Raw genomic sequence first — 24,672 nt, 5'->3', positions numbered from 1 at the left:
AGACCATTAAACTTTCATATTTTCTTACAATGCTGTGACTTCATTTCTTTTTAAAGTACTTGAGGACGACTCAGTTAAAACGCTCTTTAATAAACGAGTGGAGCGTTTGACACAGGATCCTTCATTTCATCCTCCGTGGCTGACTAAACCTCGGTGCCTGCTGTGATGTTTAGCGTGGAGTTGTTGAAGTGTGTGTCTCGTTTGGTTTTAAACATTCAAATCAAGCGTATTCTCAAATGACAACCATCTGTCCATAAACGTTATCACTGATTTTCCATGAATAGCTCTCAAAAATAGCTTTTTTTTTTCGTGTTTAATAACCTTTGGGGTTATTTCCCCAACAAGAGCCAGCTGAGGGAGCCCGGCGGAGAGAGGGAGAATAATGAACAGTGAACAAGGACCTGGTGGTTCGATGAGTGCAGATGATGAATGACCACGGGGAGGGAGTAGAGGACCAGAGCAGAGGCACAGCCATTTTTTACCCCGTTGTCACAAATGTATTTTTAATGAATCTGCACCTCTGACTCCTCTGCAGAGCGGGCCTGTTCCTTAAGGCCAGTGTGACCCCAATATTTTCCAGGATGCAGCAGGGCTGAACAAACCCACTTACAGCTCTGGCACGGTAATGTAAATAACTTTCTCCTGTTTGCTGAAGCCATCAGTCTGGGTCCTCATTATTATCCTTACCTGGACCCAGAATAGGGGCTGTCCCTGTCTCTATCCTTGCAGCAGGTGCGGTAGTGTCACCTTGAATTGCTCTTGTGTTTTCCCAGAGATTTTTTTTTTTGTCCCCCTCAGGAGAGTAAAAAGTCAAAGCAGCATTTCTCCCAAGTGATGTTAAAGCTATCTGGTGAAATTGATACAAATTCAGTGCTTTTTGGCACGGCAAACACTGCTATTTTTCCATTTCCAGTCAGTTTGAACACAGGTCCCGTTCAATCTTTATTGAATTCTACATGGTAGCAAATTAATTCTCCTCATACCAAAAGCAAAGAACTGCTTCAAAATACACAGAAGATTAATGAAGATGGGGACAGAGGGGAGTTGGAGGGTGGATGGTGGCGGGGGGGCAGAGGAGAAATAGCGAAGAAAAAGAGTTACCTGCTGATTTCCTGCAGGAAAACAACCCAGTGCATGCTGCTGACACTAATATGCTATAGGTGGAGAGAAGCAAAGCCACGGCGAATAAATTTTCTACAGTAGGCGCTGTCTTGATCGGGCGTGATACTGAAGATGAGTGCGGTGTATTGAGAAGAAGCAGGAGATTGGAAAGGCCGGTTACACTTGCACACCCAAGGGCACAGGAAGCAGAGGGGACACAGGGGACAGGTATTTGTCCCCTGGAGGGAAAAAAAAAGGATAAAATGCATGAAACAATCCAGAGACTGCTGATTCTTTATTGTGATATCGATTTCACCACATCAAATGAAGAGCACTGTCCATCTCCTTTTGCATGGCATGCCAGCAGGGTAAAATCTGCATTTGACAAGGAGTGATGAGTTGCTTATGATCAACATCATAGGAAACAAAGAAAGTATTGATGATTATGTTTTCAGAAGGATGCAGGAATGAAGCTAAACATTAGTTACAAGCATTATTTACCAAATTGTGGAAGTAGGATTTAATCCCCTGCCTGACTGCCTGTCTATATAGAGAGTTATTAATAATCACATTAACTAAGGTTCTGTTTCTTCTAAGTGCAGCAGAGCCTTTCCAGGTAGCGAACATGCATAATAGCAGGAGCCTGGCTCTGTTAGACCTCAATGGAACAGAGCCTTAATTATTGTCATTAGTAACACCTGGGTTTACCTGCTATTCATGTCAAAATGGCTGCTGGGAAAAAAAAAAAAAAAAAAAAGGTTTATTGTCCATCTGTGTCCACACTTGGCTGTAGAACTTATGTTACCTTAGAGCGACTACAGCCACATCTCCCATTTCTCTTTAAAAGCACCGTTTCTTAATTTATCCTCTGGGTCAGAACATAATAACAGCCAGGAGTCAGTTACTGAGTGCCTGCAGGAGACAGACCACCTCACTGCAGGTGCAACCAAAGAAAAGCACAGACAGGAGGCAAGTCATTAAGTTACTGCTGTTTAACTGCTTGTCCCGATTCTGAGCATTAATTAAACATCAATATTTTCCAACTCCAAAATACGTAATAAAATGACAGAGCAAGATGTAGGGAGTATTTTATGTCTCAGCTTAAAAGACCATGCCAGTGATTTTGCATTCAATTTTGGAATTAGAATTTTTGGTTGAAACACCCGCCTTACAATGTTCTGCTTCTGCACCCAAATTCTGCAGCGAACAAAGTCACCATTCATAAACCACAGGGCTGGTAATTGGCTGTGTAAAGCAAAGTAAATAGTCCCCAGGGACGATTTTTCCCTGCTTTTTTTTCCCAATTTCAACTCATCAGAACACAACAGTGCTGCTGCTTTTAGGAACACTAATGTGGACGACCTTACTCATGTGAATAAAGTTTGAAGCCTCTCAAAGTTTATTTTCCTGTCGTAGTTGAATGAAGGGAATCTGATGGCTTGATGAAAGATAGCAAAATGATATCGGAGCTCTAAATTACGACTGCTTGCTTCAATGACAGTATAATTTTGCAGATATCACACTAAACATGCAGAATCACAGGTATGGTCCTTTAATACTTAACAGTTACAGGTCCATTTTTGCCTCACAGTACGAGAGCTGAGCAGATATCTTGGTTTAAATGGTTTTCATCTCTAAAATACATCTTGAATATTAGACTTAGGAATATACCATCATGCATGTTGATGATGACTGCTAAGATAGAATTTCAGAGGCTGTTTCATAGCACTTGCTAAAGTCATATTCCTAACTTGCAAATTCTGTTCTGTGAGATGTCCTTGAGGTGAAATAGGGTGAGCTATTCTTCAAAAATGTAGTAATGGAACTAAAATACAATTTCAATAGCACAAAAAAAAAAGAAAGCATCCCTCCAACACACACACCCACCCATCCACACACACACACACACACTTTGCCAATGGTCCCCCCTCCCCTCACACTCCTTCCTACCCTTGCACATCCGCTAAGTAATTCCCCCTTTCCGCTGTTCGATGTAGATGTAGCAACTGCGAGAACAATAGGCGCCATTGTGGATAAGACCGCCTCATTTTAGATTAATACTTCGGATGATCCACACGAAGATACACGCACACACACACACACCAGCATGTGACCTAGACTGACACGCCGAATGACACGCACATCATTGCATTTGTTGTGTTCCATTTATGCTGTCACACTAGTGCAGCGATCTCCTGGGTATTGGACCCAGGAAGTCATCCATCATCAGCTCCATCCCCCCCAAAAATGTTTTTTACGCTGAGGACTGGAGATACTGCAAAAGCAATTCCAGGAGCGCTATGGACATAAAAAAAAAAAGAGTGAGTGACAATTCAAACTCTCAGCATACTGTATCATTTTAAAAAACAAAGCAATGAAAAGCATCCCTGGGAAGTAGATTATAATCCGTTCCTGCTCTGGCATTAAAGCAGCCCATGGCTCGGGGTAATACCAAAGGAACTATGCGTGATATTGATACGGTTTGTCCATTCTAGAACAAGGAAGCTGTCCATCTCGGGCTTTAACAAGGGCGAGTCTTTGAACTCGGTGAATGTCCACTTAACGCCGGCAGAGTCCGTGGAGACTTGTTTGGCTAAGGGCTCTCACCTTGAGGCTGCTGACAGCTCCCCGCCGCCTAGAAAATGTTGTGAGCGCGTACAGTATGTGAGCTGTCGAGGAATCACATGCCAGCCGAGGCCTGCTGTGGTGGTGCTTAGGCGGGGAGCCGTACGGGACGGGGAGGGGAGCGGGGGAAGGCGGAGACAGGGGAGGGGGTTTGGAAATCAAATGACATTGCTTAGGAGGGCATCTCGTTGCTGTTGGCTGTCTCTGCGAGGCCCCTCGGCCTCCCTGGCCGGTGGTAATCATTGGTCTTGATGGGACTTTCCTCCGACTCCAAGATCAGCGAGCGTTTTTTCTTGTCCCTGTCCGGGTCTGCGCCGCACGTCTGCTCGTCACTGTCAAGGAAATTAAATCACTCCAATATCCAGTGCATAGTACATGTCAGTCTGTCTTAAAAATGTGACAAGCAAAGGTATTTACTCAGTGACTAATATTCCATAATGAGCTGTACCTTTAGGCAAATGATGATCGTGCAACAGTTTGTATTGTCTTCAAATGTCAGATATCGTTTTGCGACACAAATGTACGCAGCATGCACCGCCTTGATAGAGTGTAAATTATTCCAATCTAACAAGCATGTGCTGTGGCTAGATGTGTACTTACGCCAACTGTTCCATGTGGTGTTCAGTGTATAAATGAATGTAGCAAAATTACAATGAAAAATGAAAAATACTGTGTGTGTGTCAATACCTGTCTTGATTCTCTTTAGCCATTGTGCTGTCTTCATAGATTTTCAGCATTGTTTCTGTGCGGTCATCATTGTGCTCTTTAGGCTCCTGAAACCTAGACACACACACACACAAAATCAAATATTCCAATATATTATTGGATTATATATTTCAAAATTAGTTTCTTGTTTCTAGCTAATTTTCACTTATTTCAAGTGAATTTTCACTTTTTCCACTGGCAAATTTTGCCAATGAAACAAGCAAATTTTCACTTGAAACAAGAGACAATTGTCTAAAAACAAGTTACTTCTGAGGTGATCATGTCTTATTTTAAGTGTAATGAGATATTTTGACTAGTAATAAGACATTTTTGACTTGAAATAAGACAAATAATCTTGGTAAGATTTTGAGTTTTTGCAGTGTAAAATTGAATTTACGCTTGTAACTCATCTTTATTTGGATGTCATCTTGAGAAAGAAGGCCAATTATAGTGGATTTGATAAAAAAAAAAAAAAAAAACACAAAATGCTCCATTGACTATTTTGTTGTTGCTGCTGAGCATTTTCAAAACACAACTAAAATGAATAGTGTGGCCGCAGCAACAGGTCTCACAACGATGCTCACACGACTAAAACATTTTTCTTGCTGCCATAAATGCTGATTATCCTCCAGCCTCGCAGCAAAAGCCATTGAAGAGAGATTCATCCCCATACATTACACACTCCACTGACGTGATACAATGCAGACAACAAGAACCTCCACGCCCTGCAAACCCATGTGATCAGCCCACCAATATGGCAGCAGATGAAGGTCAGGGCAATATTGTGGGAATGCATCCTCCAAATACAATACCTGGGCTCGAGTCTCTCTTTGACCTTGGCGATGGACAGGATGTAGGGGCTGATCTGCCTGGCGATGGTGGTTAAGTAGGAGTTCTCCTGCTTTAGCTGCAGCAGATCGTGGAGCTGGGCTGGAATTAGCGCACGAATAAAGACAAAGAGCCAGAGCGAGAACATGAGAAATCTGAAAGGCATACACGCTTTGGATTTAAATTGGAGGCATGAATTCTCGTGGTAATTGTTCGAGGCACACCTTCATAGATCTCCTGTTCATTAGTGACTCTCTGAAATGTCTCTTCCCAGATCTATGAAGGAGGACATGGCAGGCTGATTCTCATGAGGTAATATGATTCATGAAATGCAGTCAATTTATTCATGGGATACCTTGACATTTCCTGAGGTATCTCTCTCTCTTCCTTGCATTGCTGCCATCTCTCATTCAAAACAATGGGTGAAAACTAGCTTGTTAGTTTGCAGCCTTTTTTTTTAGTGCCAACAATACTAGCAAGCCATTTTGGGAGATATCTGCAGGACAAAAGTCGAAATGAATGAAAGAAATATATATGCTAAAATGGAAAATGTCAAGGTATGCCTTTAATGCAATCATAATGAAATTTCTGCAGGGCACACCTCTTCAAACATCACCCGCATGGTCTCAAAAGTGGAGTACTGGGCGGCGATCTGGCTGTCGATGTGCAGCGACCGGTCCAGGATCTCGCCCATGGTGTCTGTGTTGATGATGGAGTGGTGCTTGGTCAGGTCTCGGTGCAGCTCCTGCACCTGGTCCTTCAGATTCTGAATCTCAGTCTGGAGAGTCTGGATGTGCGCACACACACACACACACACACACACACACACACTCATACTTGAGACAGAGTTTTGACAGCTGCACGCATGACAGGTGAGGTGAAGCTGGGAAAAAGCCTTTGCCCGCTGGACAGGATGAGAAGGAGTTCCCAGATGACTTGTGCTTGCTGCCTTTGTGCCTTTGTCTTTACTGGGTAACTTTAAGCCTCAGAGATGGCTCTACCGACAGGAAACTCTTTTCAAGTCTCAAATAAAGCTTGTCGCCTTTGCTCACTGAATCATGTCCCCATTCTTCTATTTACTCTAAGTATCCTTGCTCCAAAAAAAAAAAAAGAAAAGAAAAGAAAAGAAAAGGAGCTCTGTCTGTAAACTGTTTTAATGTTCCTAGATTTTTGTCCTATTTTGTTGTGGACAACAATGTAAAATTTCACCACAACTGTTTGTATAGATGTTTTTTTAATGAACTTTTAAAAAAAATATATTTAGGTATATCTTGAAATATATTAATTTTTGATAAAAAAAAAAAAAATTAAAAAATTCTCTTTTCAGTTTTGTGATCTGACATGAAAAAAAACGTCTTTTCAACTTTTCTGGGTGTGACTCAGTGACCACTTTTCAGCCACATCTCAACATTGTTTAGATGTCTGGAAAAGTCTTTTCAACAACATTTTGCTGGGTGGGATTTTTCTATTTTAAATATGCATATATGAAATTTGAATTTGGCCCATTTCTATATATCTGGACTTACCATTTGTGTCCAAGATATATTACAAATACATGTGCCCTTCCCACTTTTTTGAGTCACCCACCACCACTGTCTAAAACCTGTGTTGAGCAGGTCTGTGTGTATTTGTATTTATGTATGTAACGTATATGTGTATATATATTCATACATCCAGTTAAGCATGTAGTTAAGCATGTATGAGCAGCACATACATCACCATATCCAGAGGGTGTGTGTGTATATATATATATATATATATATATATATATATATATATATATATATATATATATATATGCTTGGTTAATACATTACTGTTTTTACTATATATGTAACATGTATGACAGCATTTCTCCATACATATTCACATCTTAGATTTCTATATGGGTAGGAGCATCAGCTAAATTGCCAAAACTGTAATTGTAAAAAACTATTGTTGTTGTTCAGACGCACACGGCACACTCACTCTGTACGTGTTCTCGTAGTTTCTGCAGTGCTCAGCGAAGGGTGTTTCCCCGCCCTCAGCCAGCAGGACTTTGGTGCAGATGTAGCGGTGCGAGGTGGGCCTCCGCCCCAGCACCGAGCCCAGGGGCGCTTCATTGAGAGACGGAGAGCGGCACGACATGGAAAGAGGGGACTGGAGCCTGAGGTTAGGAACAACAAAAAAAAAAAACACAAAACCATCACGACTTCCTTTGTGTCTCCGAACAGCCCCGCTTCTGTCACTGGATGACAGTGTTCTTCAAAAAGCCTTAGTGCCATAAGGTACCTCATAAGCTCTGCCTCACCCTGTTTCAATCACACCTTTCCTTTATAGTTCATCAGTGGAAGGTTTTTGCTTGATATTCAGTAATAACTGAAGTGCACTCCACAACTCCACTGCACCACAATGGATAATAGCACTACACTGCTGGAGTCCTGTCCTATATACTCCACTGGGCTGTGGCTATATACAGAGAGATATTTGTGCTTATTTATTCTCCATTTACAGGGCTCCAACTCATGTGCACAGCCAACAGAGAATTACAAACTGCATATTCTCTATTTTTATGCATGCCACTTATACATTTTCTGCACTTTTAAGAATCACATATTTTTGATGTTGCTGCTTCTTAAATATAAGCCTTCCCTTAACTTTAAATTGTTATGTATTACTTCTGTCATTTTGTGTTGCGTTATTCTTAATGTGAAATATATTAGCAAGTGAGTGGAGTTTCTCAGTACAACCACTTCTACCTCCTAGGCTCCTGAGCAGCTCCACTGGAGCTGAGCTCTTTGCTGAATCACACCTCTACAGTAGTGGTTAATGACAGGGAGAGCATTACTTATTCCATTTCTCAGCCAAGGGCTTCGTAACGAGTCTAAATGTTGACGCTAGAAAAAGTGAAACTTTCCTTTTAAATCAAATAAAACTTCAATAATTGACTCTTCCTTCCACTTTATTTACCTTCTTTCTCCCCAAAGTGTCTGTTTCTTTAGCAAGATTAATTCAAAGTTGAGGGCTGAACAAAACTAAGTCTGCGCGGGGCATTTTGACAAGAGCATTCCTCGCATGTCCGTGTGTGCAACTGACCACACAAAGCATTTATTGTGGATAAACTGTTCTGACAGTGACTGCGAGCCAAGAAAGGACTGTTAGATCACAGTTCCTGGTAGAGGTGGTGCTGTGATTTTCAACCGCCACACCTCAGGCAACACAACTCTGCCTGCTTCAAACTTTCAGAATGCTCAAATGTAATTACACTATTTACTTTTTGCCCCGGAGCCAAGTATATCATCTCTGCACCATCTCCTTCAAGAGAATGAAAGGAAAGTATGCACAGCACCACAAGGCTGCCGTCGAAAAACAGCACACATCTTTACCTGGATCCTGGTGGGCCTTTATTCCCGGGTTCATGCCTAGTGTAGCATAACTGCCCCGGAGCAGTTTTTGCAATACTAATGTGCGAGTCTGTCTGTCTCACCTTCCCATACACAGTTTGTCCTCTGAGCGTCCCGGCTGTGTCCCAACACAGCCAATTACAGACGATGCCAGGGCTAAAGTATTGACATCAGGGCCATGGAACAAAACGGCTGTACCACTTCACTTCTGTGTGGCCAGTTCTGTGAAATTCTGATAAAAATAGGGCCAGCCAACTGGCCGTCCACCAGTCCCTGCCCAGTTCGCATCCTGCATTGGCGGGCGACAAGCTGAGGAAGAGGGTTGTTAGTATTTTGGGGGTGGGCGCTTTTTAGAGTGCATTTGAGGATGTATCAGACACAACAACACACCCAGCCATGCTGGACAATAGGCTATGCCATGTGGGCGCAATTCTGTGGTATTTTGAACTGGCTTACTGTAGGGGAAAGCTGATTTTCTATTCTTTATGTGGACTTAAGTACAGATTGGTCCAAAAAATGTGTAAAAACCACATGTAGTCACTAGACATTGCATGTAACCAGGCTAGCAGTCTGCAACCAATGAAACAAGTCCGTTCATACAATAAAGTCACTTGAATCTGCATTATGACCATATAAAATCTCTCTACACCCACTCACAGACTTGAAGTAGACAAGTTAAGACTCGTGCCACGCACTCACGATGTTGCACATTTCCATCCGACACACAAGCTTGATCTCATTTCCTCGGTTTGGTCTCTCATAATTCCCAGCCTCCCTCCACCGTCCGCAAGCACGTAAATCTGGATCAGCGTTAAAAGTGCGAAAAGGTGCGTCTTTACCTGGATTCCGGTGGACTCTCACTCCTGGTTTCTTGCCCAGTACTGATGCAACAGCAGGAACTGTCTAACCGTGTATCTCTCTTCCCCCTGCCATACACATTTCATCCTCTGAGCATCTAGGCTCTGTCCCACCAGTGACGCCAATTAAAGACCCTGCCAGGGCTAAAGCAGTGACATCAGTGGCCTGGAACACAGCGGCCCAGCCAATCCTGTGTGCCAGCCTGCCGATGAATCCTGGAGAGTTCTGTGAAATTATGATAAAAATAGTGCCAGCCAGCCGGCCACCAATCCCTGCCCACTTCACATCTTGCATTGGCGGGCCGCTAGACAAGTTGGAAAGGAGAGCTGTCAGTATGCTGGCATTAGTGGGTGGGCTTACGGACCTGTGAACAGTTGGGAGAGATTGATGTGGAAAATCGGTCAAGGGAGTCACTCGTGTCCACATGGAGAGGAGAAGGAATGAGAGAAAACAGGGACCGGCCCTCCGTTTCTGACTAGCAATGATGGGTTTTAAAGCAGCTAAACAGCTACATCAACTAATGATTCGAGGTAATTCTCAGAGGAATCAGTCCCAGAAAGTTAATTACCAAATCTACGTACCTAAGATTAGCGGCACTGTCACATCCGCAGCTGTCCTTGCCCCTTCTCAAGGGAGAGATTATTCTCACAGGAGTGCCTGAATTCGTTGCTTGTCAGGTAGAGTGCGGGCGAATTCGATTATAACTTGATCTCCGAGTATGGCACGCGATCAAAGCAGAAAATCTCTCTTTCCAGGAACTGTGACTTGGCCATGTTACACCACACTCATCCATCCGTCCATCCGTCCATGCATCTATCTAGCCAACGTTATCTGCTGTGTGTCTGGCGAGGCTCGGGCAGGACAGGCGCTTCCTAAAACAGGAGGACTGCCTCTATCCCGGCCCCCATGCAAGAAGGTGAGTTACATAAACATCAGCATACAGAGCTCGCTGGCAGACAGAATAACTGACATAGTGGGACTTGTCATGGCGCCTCCTTTCCTCTCACTGCACTCATCGCTGTCTGCCATCTGTACACCTAAACCGTTTGAGGATTTTCATTCTGGATCACTTGAAAGTGCGAAATTCGCGGTCCAGAAGTTTTGTCTCAGTCGAAATTCGCATCATGATACTCAAATAGCAAAAACACCGTGGAAAGGAAAACAAAAGGTAAGAAGGGACAATTTGTGGATTATACACACATTATATTTTATTATATCCTACTGTTGAGGCGGGTGATCTTACCGAGTTGCAACGTTAGTGGCGCCGCTGGCAGAAGGAGGGCAGCGCTGTCCTATCATCAGTAACGGCTCGAGACAGCGGGCAAACTCACTTCGGTAGTCTGTGTTGATCTGATGGGAGACAGAAACCAAATCATTTAGTGTAGCACTGAATCTTAACATTTTTTAACAGGAGAAAAACATCAGCTGACAGGGCGTGATAATTTCACTGGTTTCCAACAACTCACTTTAAGACTTTCTCCAATCAAGTGACAACAATGTTCATCTTAATACAAGAAGTGCATCTTGATTTCAAATAATAATCCATAATATTTTCACATAAATAAATACATCAATACTATGAATCATATGAAACAGCCGTATTTTGAGCTACATCCAGATACATTTACATTTATTTTATGTTAACAGAGGCTGCAACAGTGATTTAATAAATACAAGATCTGGGTAGTTAACATGAGCTCACTGCAAAAACTCAAAATCTTACCAAGATTATTTGTCTTATTTCAAGTCAAAAATGTCTTATTCCTAGTCAAAATATCTCATTACACTTAAAATAAGACATGATCACCTCAGAAGTAACTTGTTTTTAGACAATTGTCTCTTGTTTCAAGTGAAAATTTGCTTGAAACAAGTGAAAATTTGCTTGTTTCATTGGCAAAATTTGTTTCTTGTTTCTAGCTAATTTTCACTTATTTCAAATGAAATTTTCACTTTTTCCTTTGGCAAATTTTGCCAATGAAACAAGCAAATTTTTGCAGTGTACATTTACATTTATTTTATGTTAACAGAGGCTGCAACAGTGATTTGCTTGGAATAAATACAAGATCTGGGTAGTTAACATGAGCTGTGATAGCGACCAGGACTGTGCAGATAAATAAAAGAGTGACACCCACAGAAAGTCAGACCTCATCATCACTACACACACTGTTTGACAGCTGATTTCTAGCAGGTGCAGCGCAACACAAAATCAAGAATCTTGTGGATTACAGACTAAATCATGACGAATGAATCAAGAAACCTATAAAATGCAGCGGCTCACAGTTTTGACCCCTGCACGATGACGGCTCGTACTCACTTTGCTGCTCTGCACCGGTCTCAGTCGATGAGGCAGCTTCACGATCCTCTTCAGCCGCTCCATGAGTTGCTGCATGAGCAAGAGCATCCGGGTGTGACTCAGTGACCCCTTTCACCCCACCGAGACATTACGACACACAGCCTCCAATCACAGCACTCAGCCTGGCCTAATAACTTCACTCCTGCCCGGGAAACTTCAGCAGAATTAAGGCAAAAGTTCTCTCTGGCACAGACCGGGCTGCTTCAGAACGGCTCATGCCGGTACGTCCGTCATTTTTTTTCTGTGTCCAAAACAAACCATACTCACGTAACCCATGTCCAAAAACTCAAACTTGTTAGCCGAGCTGAGGAAAGCCGAGCAGGTAACGAGGTGAACCTTGGGGGCATCAGGAAAGGTTAGATGTCAGTCTAGCTGGAGGGAAAATAGGAAACTGGCAGACTGTAATCAATGAAGTCAATTCCCCCCAGTATTAACCGCACGCTTAGCTCTCATCATCCTGCCATCCTCAGTAGCCTGCCTTAGTGAACACTGTTCAATTTAATGTTAGCTTTAAGAACTCAAAGACAAATTTTGATGATAACTGGGAAATTTTTTTTTTTTTTATATATTTGACTGTCAAGACCAGATTTTATGTGAATAAGTACATAAGGGGATAACCACCCTCTGATGTGATTGCCTTTTCTGTTTTGTATCGATAATTCTGTAACACAATCTCCTTTCATGCTTAAAAATCAATTGAAAGAAACAAGAAGACAGAAATTTAATATTTGGGTGCTTTCATTGTAATAGTTTGTGAGAGGAACTGTGTCTATGGGTTTATTATTGTCGTCATTATTATTAACTTTTGTGTTTATTATACCGCACCTGGAGGGTTGGTAGGAAGGCGGCAAGGTGTGAGAGCTGTTCTTTTAGTGCCTTCTCCTTCTCCTCGTGTTGACTGTAAACACACACACACACACACACACACATTACATCTACACATCCATGCCTGCACAGAGAGAGACAATGAGAATTTGGCCCAGGAGACACAATCATAAACACACACACACTCCATATATCCAGAAGCTAATCTATCTGTCCTCTCCCGTAACAAACACTTAGACACAGATGCAGGGCCGGACACACAAAGCCTGACATAAATAGCCTTTAACACTCTTCCGGGAAGCCAGCCACTGGGCCGCTTCCAGGCAATGGAAAGAGAGAGAGAGAGAGAGCGAGAGAGAGAGAGAGAGAAAGAGAAAGAAAGATAGAGAACGTTGGGCACAAAAAAAAAAAAATCTCATTAAAGATCCCTACAGACTGCAACTCGATACACTCACTCAGTCACACACGCACCCAATCACTCTCATTTTATCGCACACACACACACACACAAACTCAGGAACACACAAACTTGAGGGACACAGGAGGAGCACAGGAGTCGTTCCCACTGAGGCATCACAGATCCCATTCGGATTTTCTGGAATTGAGACATTGCCGTTTGCACACAGGGACTCGGTGAGGAGCGTCGAGGATAACAGGATCTAGACGCATTCATTTGCTGTCTGATCATCTTCACGTACTGTATATTTAAGTGGTTACTCATTAATCTTCGGTAAAAAATTCAGCTGATGTGTAATCATCTGGTCTCCGCGACTAATTAGCAGAAAACCTTAGATTAGATTAAATGAAACTTTGATGATCCCTGTGGGGAAGTCGAGGGAAAAAAACGTGTCCCTTAATTAGTTCATCCACGCAGAGGAAATTTTGCATTGGAAATATGGATGCACACAAGCTGTCTGGGGACTGGTGGGTTAATGCATACCTGTTATAATTATTAAACTATTAATTCCTATCACATTACAGCCCGGTGACTGCACGAGCCGCCACAACAGGCCAGTTGTACCATCGTTTGACTCCACCAGGATGAATGTGATCCCTGCAAACCTTTATTTTCAAATAACACATTGCAAAAACAAAAAGTATGCTGCACTGAAAAGGGCTCCACACTGCAGCAAAGGGTATTCCACAAGGGACAAATTGCTTAATCTATATCAGTGTGCTAAGGTGCACTGTTTTATGCTGCAGACTGCTGTCCCCAAGTTCTCTGGGAGCAGCTGCTGTTGTTTATCTCGGGCTTCAGAGAGTAGATATATCAATACGTTTGGGCTGGCCACATATTCCCATTGATTCGTTCTAGCCATAAAGCTGCAACCGTGGCCACGGAACAGTGGTAGCGCTGGAGTGGTTTTTCCTCAGTCTGTTGCTTTGTCAGTCATGCTTAATGGTGTATCACTTCTTCTTTCATGTTGGAGGAAAATGAAAATCTCCCCAGAAAATGTGTGTGGCGAGGGGAGAGATTATTCCGGAGCAAACAGGGTGCTATTCATCACCTTGAAGTACAATGCAGCTTGATACAATGGAAAAACACATCAAAGACGCGGTGACAGTGGGATAATAGCATCCGATTTGGTAAACATTGCAACATTGGCTTTATGGCAACAAAAGAGCATTTTCATATAAGAGCTATAAATCTCTATATACATTTTACCTCTGAGCTGCTTTTAGCAGAATCTTCTTCCTCTCAGCCAGTTTCTCCTGTCAGATGAGAAGAGAGAAACAGTCCCTTTCATTCTTTGCACTGCTGTGCACACGGCCTTGAGCTTTCTGATTTCTAATGAATTTTCAAAATTTTGAGGAAGAAGAAAATAAGGTATGAATTTCACAGCGTGGCTTTTGCTCCCTCAGGTGGATTGTTCACACTGCACAGAAAGTACAGCTGTTGTTGTTTTTTTTTTTTTTTCCTAACAATAAGGTTAACAGAGACATCCAGTGGTGAATCAGGGCTAGTGGCAAAAAGCAGACTTAAGACTGGAGGGAGAACAATTTGGGATCAGCATGCTCCCTCCAGATCTGGGCCATGGAGGATTTGAAAATTATTTTTAACTTGTTTTCACCTGCTGCTTCGTGCACGGGATCTGTGGGGTTTGCATACTTTGCTGTAAATGACAATTTAAGTGATACTATGTGTCCTGGTGTGACAAATCCCACCCATCTGGTCTGACTACAGTTGTTTAGCAGGGAACTTTGCGGAGTGTGACGGTGCACCAGCCGCCTTTATTTAAGGACAGGGAGGCTCGCCAAAAAAAATTCAAAATAAAATTCAGTGGGACAGCAATTCCCCAGCGCGAATTGCAACACACGTCTTCCAGAAGAAACTCATTTATTGTTAAGAAACAAGATTAACACGTTTCGACACGCATCAACACCACACACAAAAAAGAGATGATGTTGAGATAGTTTTTCACACTGTGTACAGCCATTGTTACATTGTAGAAAATGAAATGGATGTTGGGTGTTACTCTGCACCTGCTGTTGATAACCTAATCAACATGAAAGCATGTAGAAACACAATAAGCTTCTTTCACCACATTAAATGAGTTTCTTCTGGAAAAAAGAGCACTGCAGTTTGCTCTGGGTAGTTTCTGCCTTTCCCTTCCCTATGGCATTTTCTTTGCATTATTATTGTTTGTGGTGACTGTAAAGATGATTATGTTAAAAGTATTATCAGCGGTTGAGGGGGCAAAAAACACAACTGGATGATCATATAATCTAATGTAAATCACACTGCTACCGTGCTACATCACCTGCAGGCTGTTGAAAAGTGTGCAGATTGCACTCTCCTCCTCCTCCACATTCAGACACACTTCTCCTATCATCGCCCTCAGCAGGACAATAGCTTCCCGAGTTGAAGTCTGCAGCTCCTTCACTGCCTACAGAGGAAGGAGGCTCATTGTCAGTGAAATGCTTCTGTAGGCTACGGCGCTGTCACTCATTTGTCAGCCTCTAATACATAAATAATCACAAACGCCATGGCATGAATGCTGAAACGTTACACTGGACCAAGGACCAAAACGACACATGAACAGTGGACTGTGAACAAAAATAATCATGTTTGACGGTGATTATTTATTAATGTAATGAGTTTAAATGTTTACATTCCATATTTGCTAATTATTCAAATGATATATAATGAGCTAAACAAATTTCCAACAGCCCCGTGCTACATGCTTGGCTGATGACTCACAGTCACAGGCATCAGTGATTACCTGAATTAGGTTTAATGTCACACCCACACTCTTAGCCTTGAAATGTCATCAATTTTTATGTGAACAGACTCGACTCACCAGGACCGCCTCGTCCAGCATCTCACATCCCTGCACGTAAGCTGTTTCAATATCAATGCAATGAGTTCGACTCTCCCTGTGGTAAATAAACAACAAAACATAATATGCTGTAATATAATATAATATAATATAAGTGATCTTCTTGTTTGTTTATTTAATTAACATTTCTGCAGTGTTCACTTACACCTGCATGTCTCTGAAGCACTTGATGCAAAGCATCGACTTCTTCTCTGTGGAGAAGAGAATGTAGGGCTCCTCGTGGAGAGCTGTGGAGACAAACAAAATCTAATAAATATTTTCACAGCACCTTTCACAGACAAACACAGGATATGAAAGCACATTGGCTTGTGTGTTCAGGACCTCATAAAAAAAAGCAATTCCTGAGTAACCAAAGTAGCTTTTTAAATCGAATATGGTGTAGCTATAGAGAAATAAAGTCCTTTTTACTCAAGCACAGGAAAACAAGGGCATCTTGCCTTTCCTTTTTTTTTTTTTTTTTTTAGTATTTTTCATAGCCTTGACTCCATTGAGCACTTTTTGTGGAAAAAAGACTTCAGACAGACTTCAAAGAGAATGCAAGTACAGGTTAGCTGACAAACTGTCTGGTAGAATTAGGAGACTTACCGGCCAAAGTTTGCAACCATTTGGCCGGTGATTAGTTTTACTATCCTACTATAAATTACCCATTGGAGTGCGGGAAGAATCTGAGACCTATTCCTCCCTTTTATCAAATACTTAAAGGCATGAGATGGCATCACACAGGAGCCAAAATTTTTGACAAGACCAACTGGGGCTTGCTTGCAGGTTAGCGAAACCTTTAACTGAGCCTTTTAGTCAAAGGCATCTGAGACTGTGATAAAGGCTCGTCTACATTTTCACTCTTGTGGCTCAAGCGCGGCTCAGGTGGCACACACAACACCCCTCGAGAGTAGATGCTTCAGCGCTGGCGTAATAAAGCCTCATTGGCCCGTAATCCTTAAGTACAGGTGGCACTCACAGCACTTTCTGTGTTTGGCTTTGGTGCGTTTGGCCAGAGACACGATCTCATGGTGGGAAAACATTCTGGCCTTGTGTGTCGACTCCCTGCAGGCTCCACACAACGGCTGGCTACAAGTGTTACAGTAGTACATCACACCAGTGTCCTGCACAAAGGTGGGGAAAAAAACTGTGAGGGTGAGACAGGTAAAGTGGAGAGATGCACAAGTTGTTTTGCATTTACAGTTGGTTCGATGTTTAAAGCTGTAGCGGGTGAGATTTATCATATAAAACAACATGTTGCATTCAGCTTACTGACATTTTGTTTAATTTGTCATGATTTCCAGGAACTAAAGTTCACATTTAATAAACAGCTCCCTCTTTACCATTTGGAACCACCAGTGGGCAACGTGGCCTCGTGCAGTTTTAACAACTTTACATTCACTGGCACACAGCAAATAAATGAATGATTATCATGTCAGGAAAGCTCCTTGAATTGTACTGAGCAGACTTGAAATGGAAGCTCAGAACGGTGTAATCTCCACCTCAGTAAATACCAATTCATGTGCATCTGTCTGTAGCCATGCAAGTACCTTTTTACTACTCTCCTGGTCGCAGTTGGCACACTTCACCGTCTCCTCGGCGTCTGCATTGCTGTCCACCAGGAACTTCAGCAGACGGTCCTCAGGTGGGAGGGCGTTTGGCCCCTTTACTACAGACGGGCAACTGTAACACAGATACATCCAGACAGGCAGGGGGTGATTTGTTTAAAACAATGACATGACATTAACCTCAAATTAACTGATGTTTACAGCATTCTGTCCTCTTGACTGGGGATACTACACATTTGCTACTCAATTCTTCAGGTGTGGATTTATGAGGAGTGAATAGAAGACATGAAATACATTTGTTTTGATCCAAAGAAGGAAGCTCATTACTTCATCCACTGGACATTTTTGAGAGATGCTGCCAGTGTAAGCAGTGATGGGGAGTAGTCTGTGTGTCATTAATCTAGTAGTTTCACTGCTTTTGTAGTATTTTGCTGGTACTTCAACTCAATTTGATTTCACATGGTGAGTGAGGTGGTTACATTATTTATTTATTAATTTCGCTGTAGTTCACTGAAACTATTTTGGGCCATAAAGGCCTGAGGTGAGAAATTCAGATTTTTTTTTTTGGTTTAATACAGGTTTAGAACAAGTTTTGGTGTTAGGGGTATTCCAAGAAAATGGACTGCTATGAAAAAACATTTGGCTTTCATTTTAATATTTTGAATCTGAATTTGCATAATTTATTTTTAATTTATGACATTACAATTAGTCCTAAGCACTGACAATAGTTATCTATTAACAAACATTCAGTGGTATTTTTGAACTTCCCTGACTAATTAAGAATCCTTGGTGTGATGAGAACTCTTGAACTAATTTCTGGAAGGCATGTGGTAAGCATTTGTTTGTTTGTTTGTTTGTTTGTTTGACCTTCAGACAGTGTAACCTACAGACAAAATGTGAACAAGTGGGCACTTTTTGCAATAAACTCAGTTGAGTGGCACTTTATATTGGCAGACTTTTGCATTTTATATGATTTTTGTTATACTACATTGTCATTTTGATTATTTTAGAAAGTTGCTGAAACCAGCCAAACTATATTTCTCTTGAGATGAAGTTTACTATAGTTCAGCCTCTGCCACTGCTAAATAATTGATACTTGCTTTCAAGGTACCTTCAGTGGGGACCACTGGAGGTAAATGATAAGCAGTGCTACAACCCGCCTTTAGGGGCAGTGGTGATCTTGAGAACCCTGCGACACAGAAGAAGAATATCCGGAAGTGACTCTAAACCAAGCGTGTGCGGTGGACGGCGAGTGCAGGTGTGTTTATCCAGAAAGTTCTACCAAACAGCTGCGACGACGAGACGACAGCGCTCTGAAACGACTGTCCCAACGAGATAAACTTTTCAGACGACGCGCCATGTCTGCTATATCCGAGGAAAAAGTGCGAGGGGGGAATATGTTCAAGGATATCAGCGCCGACGATGAGGAGTCGCACCCCACCGAAATCGAGAGCCTGTGTATGAACTGCTACCAGAACGGCACCACACGGCTGCTCCTCACCAAGATACCATTTTTTAAAGAAATCATCATCAGCTCCTTCAGCTGTCCCCACTGCAGCTGGTCCAACACGGAGATCCAGTCGGCCGGGCGGATACAGGACCTCGGCGTTTGCTACACACTCAAAGTCGAGTCGAAGCAGGACCTGAACCGGGAGGTGGTGAAGGCAGACAGCGCCACAACCAGAATCCCGGAGCTGGATTTTGAAATCCCCGCATTCACACAGAAAGGCTGTCTGTCCACCATTGAGGGGCTGCTGGACCGGGCGGTCGCGGGGCTGGAGCAGGACCAGCCTGTGAGGAGGGCCACGGCGCCTGAGGTGGCCGACCAGATCGACACTTTCATTGAAAAGCTGAAAAAGTTAAAGGGACTCGAGGAGGAATTCACCCTGGTAATCGATGACCCGTCCGGCAACAGTTTTGTGGAAAATCCAGTCGCCCCTCAGAAAGATGAGAGCCTCACGGTTCACAGGTACAAGCGCACCGTCCAGCAGGACACCCAGCTGGGCTTAAGGACTGAGGATGACTTGGAGGAAGAGGAGCAGCCCGCATCGGACCTGGACACGATGAGAAATGAAGTTCTGATGTTCAGTATCAACTGCCCAGAATGCAACGCGCCGTCGTCGACCAACATGAAGCTGGTCCAGATCCCTCACTTCAAGGAGGTGATCATCATGGCCTCCAACTGCGACGAGTGTGGACATCGGACCAACGAGGTGAAGTCCGGTGGAGCCACGGAGGAGCTGGGGACCAAGATCACCCTCCACATCACAGACGCCTCAGACATGACCAGAGACCTGCTCAAGTCGGAGACGTGCTCCATCAGCATCCCCGAGCTGGAGTTTGAGCTGGGCATGGCGGCGCTGGGAGGGAAGTTCACCACCCTGGAAGGACTGCTGAACGACATCAAGGAGCTGATTGTCTCCAAAAACCCCTTCCTCTGCGGCGACAGCAGCTCCGCAGACCGGGTGGAGAAGCTGAAGCTTTTCGGGGAGAAGATTGACAAGATCACATCCGGCGAGATGGACGTCCACATTGTCCTCGATGACCCGGCAGGGAACAGCTACCTGCAGAATGTGTATGCCCCAGACCCGGACCCTGAGATGACCGTGGAGAAGTACACCCGCACATTTGAGCAGAACGAAGAGCTCGGTCTGAATGACATGAAGACCGAGGGATATCACGAGTGAACCTGAGCACTGACACCAATCAGGACTGACTTTGATCTGGGGCCATGCTGTTTAAGTTTATTTAAATTGGTAATGCCTTGGCATAAACCTGGAGTAATTATATCTTTGCATTGGTTCTGTCATTTTCAAACTTTTGCATTTTGATTTGAGCACTTAACTTGTTAAAAGGGTATTTTCATCATCCGTCTGATATACTATACTGTAATAGAATGATTTAAATTCTAAATTGTCATTACATGTTTGTCTACATGTATTGAATATAAACTAAGAATAAAATAAAGGTGACGAGTAACTCGGTGGGTGTTGTTGATGTACAATAGCTTATCCTAGTACAGTATAAACATAGATGGCTCAACCACAGCTAAACCCTTGACTTCAGTGTTTAATGCATTCTAATTGCATTCCAGAAGATGGCGCCCCATATTCTCCTATTAAGGAAGGTTTCTCAGCATCTGACCACACACAGATAGTGTCAGATGAATCTTGTTTTTCACATAGGTTGAGGCATGCTATCATCTAAACACAATCTGAATTAGTTTTCTAGCACAGCTCCACTCTTGGTTTTGGCAGATGTTTGAAAACAGAGAGAGGCCTTTGCTGTTTAAGTCCTACAACTTTTTTTTTATTATTATAATTATTATTATTAAGTTGGAAAATACTTTATTTCACCAATCTGCACAGTACAAGTATTTTCAAACAGACAGAATTTACACTTCATAACAAACACTACATTATTGATTTAGGGCCTACGTCATCCTGGCTATGAATAGTTATGCTTTTTATTGAATTCAACTGACACGTGCTGCAGGATCATTGAGAAATCCAATTTAAATGTGCGTCCAGGAGAAGTTTACCCAGCCCTAATTTAGGAGAACCCGTGCAGAGTCATCCTTTGTCCTTAAAATAAAAATGACAATGCTGTACTTTGTGGTATTTAAAACCCTAAATCAGAATTAGTCATCTCGTGGGAGATGCAAGTAGTTGCCAGTGTTTTCTGTCAGTAAGACTTATTACACTATTATGGAATCCTGTCTGAATAACGTGCAGTTTGCCTCATTTTGACTGGCAATGATAAAAATGTTCCTCCCCCCTCTCATCCGTGTTTATCTAGTTTTCATAGCAACGGGGGTCTATTGTGTTCTACTAATAGCAGAGTAGTGAATTCCTAGATTACAAGGTTGTTCAGTGAGCAGCTGGTGGTTGGCCACTGCAGATGAAAATAGTAGCTAACAGCGTGCCCAGAGGTAGGAGGGCCTGCTGAGGGGTTCAGTGCCTGCTGGGTTACTTCCATACAAAACATAATTCTCTGGGTTTCTTCTTGTTTATTTCTATATACACTGTAACATTAATAATATAATGTCAGTGCAACTTTAACTGTGAAGAAGCACAGATCTGGTCTACGTCCAGACACCTCAAGACAGGTAAACATCACATATCTGGAAGGAGGCAAAATTGGATGATTATTGACATTTGAGATATATATTTTTCATCATATATAATTTGCACTATTTAGTATGTGTTCATGTCCCACCTACAGGTTGTATAGAGCAGGGATGTAGCTGAGGTGTCTGAGTGCAAACAAAAACCCACAACAGGAAGTCTCATCACCCTGGAGAGATCCAGGTTACTCGATATACAATAAGACAGGGACAAATATAGCTACAGGCCTTGATAAAAATCAGAACCCAGGAGCTGCTCTATCAAGGACAGTGCTGCTCTCTCAGTCACGGCATACACCATAATATGAACAGTTAGGCATAATCAGCAATGCAGTGACATCAAAGCTCATCATTACCACTTCATTCTCTGATGTGTTCATCCACAGACATGATGAATGAAAAAATCTGGGTCACGTTGTATATGAAGTCATGGGGGGAAAAAACTCAAGCTGAGATGATGCTTATTTTGTGGTATAATCACCATGCAGGATATGTCCCATTCCATATAGCCCCATGCTCTTTTATCTGGAAAAGCTAATACTGTAGATCTTCAGGTGATCGTGTCAGCCATGAGTCATTCCTTAATAGGGGATGAAATGGATAGGCAGCATGTGACTGCCTTTGATTGCCCTAAGCCGTGGGCACCGGTGCCAAATGCCAGTGTGCTTTTGTTTGTTGTGTGACTGCGTGGCGGCCTTAGCGGAGCTCGCTGGCCATGCTTAGTGTTCAGCCAAGGGCTAAATCAGAGACTGGGATGACCCTGCAGCTGCTCCAGCCACTCAGTCCTGCCCTACCCAGACCAGGCCAGCACTGGGTCACTAAGCAGCCCCAAACCCAAACAGAGAGTGATGCTCTCTGAAACCAATGGGATTCTCCCCAAATCTCCTGCATAAACCAATCCAATCTAATAATCAAGTTATCCGGAACGAATCCCTTAGAGCAGAGCTGCCCAAACGGGGGCCTCTGGGAGACATTTGGCTCTCTGGAGAAAAAAAAAAAAAACTTTTGCCCCCTTTAAAGGATTCCAGGGACTGATATGATACTCTATTATTGTATTGTTAATATAGATTAATTATTTTTGAGCAGTTATTTTGAGCTCCCTTGCATATTACAAGGCATATTACAAAGTTTTGTAATAATACAAGACATTTGAAGCTGTTATTTGCTTTCATTTCTATCAGCTGATGTCTAATTGTGTTTGGTTTAGTGTCAAAGGAGGGTAATATCTGGACTCTAACACCTAGTCCTCTACCAGTACCAAAAAAAAAAAATCCACTGAACATCCATTCCATGAGGCTGGTCTTGTACTCATTGCATGCCACATTCCTGACTTGTTTTCTATTGATCAAACTCAGAAACCTGGATGTATGGATGTTGATATTTTAGGGGACTTTTACCTTTTGTGCATGAATGTGGCAACATCTTTTTTAAGTGATGTAAACACTGGACACCCAAAAATGTGTGCTCAGTGTTTCAGTGTATTATGTTGGAAATTTGAGTGTGTTCTCATGGACAAAAATTTGTTTGGATTATTTATAAACCACATACTTTTCCTTCTGCGGTGGTAAGAATTTTATATATATATAAAAAAAAGAACTGGTGACAAAATTCAAAAGCAGCCTAAATCTATGAGATCAGTTTCTCAGTGCTGTTCCTTACCCACAGAGGGGGCAGCTGAGACGGCTGTCATTGGTCCGACCACGCAGGCAGCGGGCACAGAAGATGTGGTAGCAGTCCAAGAGACACGGGTGCTGGTACTGCTCATGACACAGGTGACACACCAGGGGGTGGACGTTAGTACAGTCCACACTGCACAGGTTATCCAGATGGGTGAAAATTCCCCCTGCCATCTGCAAACAAAGGGTGTGCATAATGGCAAACTGTAACTGTGCCACCCCAGTCACAGAATAGGTTTTCATGTTAGTAGGTTACATTATTGCCGCACAAAGAAGCTGTAGTGTGCAGTTGCAGTCCACTTAAAGCTGGCTGCTGCCAAATATGTTGTTCTGCACTTTCCACGTCGACATGGATTAAGTCTGCCTTTGTGAGCTGAAATCAACAACAACAAACAACACCTTTTCTGTTCCTCTTACCTCGTCTGTCATGCAGTTATTGCCTCGAGCTGAAGTGAGGAAACACAATCCACAAATAGCAAAAAGGTAACATCAAAGCCCACAGTAATGTCAACACCAACATGATAGCCAGCTAATGAAAACTACTGTAAATGTAATGGGCTAGTCCATGGAAAGCACCATGAGCTACTGTCTTACCTTTCAGTGCTGCTATCAGCTACCCCCAGCAGGAATGACAGCAATGCAGAAACTCTTCAATAGTAGCCCGATGGGGTCCCTACGCCAGGCAGCTGACAGCACACCCCTCATGCCAGCCCACCCAGCCTGCAACCTTTCCTTTAACAAAGCAAGGGGGGGAGAAAGAGGGATATGCCAAGGCGCTGAAGGGAAATTTGATATTGCTGTCCTCTTGTACAGATTTTTGGCCTATTTCCATTATGATATATCTACTATTAGTTCTTTTGACTGTGGGACTGTCCAGTACAAATGCAAAACTGTCTTGTCTCTTCATATGGGGGGCAGTGGGATGTATGGAAAAGCTTAACAGCCCAGCTAGACTGCCTACTGAACTACATGTTGATGCTCCACACCAGTGATACAACACATTTCCACTTTGTTTTCAAAAGCCACAAACCCAAGAGGCTGTCAGAGTCAGAATCAGAATCAGAAATACATAAGGATCCCTGAGGGAAAACTGGGTCAGTTGCAGCTGCTCAAATTCTCAAGAGAAGATCAGTAAAAGTCAAGTTATGAGACACATTTAAGAAATGTAAAAATATGTGCATTAAAAAATTGTAAAATAAATTTAAAAAAAAAATGTGTGTGTGTATTATGTAGTTTTCTGCAACCATTGTTAGTTTTAAATTCAAACCATAGAAAATGCAGTTCTGACATAATTATTCCAGATA

General features: G+C 42.7%; 2 protein-coding genes and 1 long non-coding RNA gene across 3 annotated transcripts; 2 read left to right on the top strand and 1 right to left on the bottom strand.

The window, feature by feature from the left end:
• Positions 1-1,383: 1,383 nt before the first annotated feature.
• Positions 1,384-23,542, bottom strand: rnf207a (ring finger protein 207a). Its single transcript, XM_030051202.1, has 17 exons — positions 23,352-23,542; positions 17,549-17,681; positions 16,978-17,122; positions 16,165-16,246; positions 15,981-16,056; positions 15,441-15,566; positions 14,345-14,391; positions 12,679-12,751; positions 12,121-12,189; positions 11,815-11,883; positions 10,744-10,850; positions 7,228-7,405; positions 5,861-6,046; positions 5,484-5,535; positions 5,244-5,361; positions 4,414-4,506; positions 1,384-4,058 (listed from the first exon to the last, which is right to left on the bottom strand). The coding sequence occupies exons 1-17, from the start codon at positions 23,540-23,542 to the stop codon at positions 3,899-3,901; spliced, it is 1,905 nt and encodes a 634-aa protein (XP_029907062.1). The 3' UTR covers positions 1,384-3,898.
• LOC115359008 (uncharacterized) lies at positions 5,524-7,356 on the top strand. Its single transcript, XR_003928225.1, has 3 exons — positions 5,524-5,571; positions 5,854-6,231; positions 7,247-7,356. It is a non-coding gene; the product is annotated as an uncharacterized LOC115359008 (long non-coding RNA).
• On the top strand, positions 18,753-20,550 carry zpr1 (ZPR1 zinc finger). The gene has a single exon (XM_030051200.1). The coding sequence runs from the start codon at positions 18,925-18,927 to the stop codon at positions 20,251-20,253; it is 1,329 nt and encodes a 442-aa protein (XP_029907060.1). The 5' UTR covers positions 18,753-18,924; the 3' UTR covers positions 20,254-20,550.
• Positions 23,543-24,672: the final 1,130 nt, after the last annotated feature.

This window comes from Myripristis murdjan, chromosome 5 (genome assembly GCF_902150065.1).
Source record: "Myripristis murdjan chromosome 5, fMyrMur1.1, whole genome shotgun sequence".
In the NCBI taxonomy this organism is placed as follows: domain Eukaryota; kingdom Metazoa; phylum Chordata; class Actinopteri; order Holocentriformes; family Holocentridae; genus Myripristis; species Myripristis murdjan.
Note: the sequence above shows the minus strand (reverse complement) of the source record. Positions and strands in the feature narration are given on the sequence as shown.

What these genes read in the sequence shown, in the direction of transcription:
- zpr1 (XM_030051200.1), top strand. Translation starts at nt 18,925, where the DNA reads ATGTCTGCTATATCCGAGGAAAAAGTGCGAGGGGGGAATATGTTCAAG.
- rnf207a (XM_030051202.1), bottom strand. Translation starts at nt 23,542, where the DNA reads ATGGCAGGGGGAATTTTCACCCATCTGGATAACCTGTGCAGTGTGGAC. An exon ending in TGCTGGACGAGGCGGTCCTG is followed by an intron (nt 15,567 to 15,980) that starts GTGAGTCGAGTC and finishes CTTCCTCTGTAG; the next exon opens with GCAGTGAAGGAGCTGCAGAC. An exon ending in GCCACTAACGTTGCAACTCG is followed by an intron (nt 7,406 to 10,743) that starts GTAAGATCACCC and finishes TCCTAACCTCAG; the next exon opens with GCTCCAGTCCCCTCTTTCCA.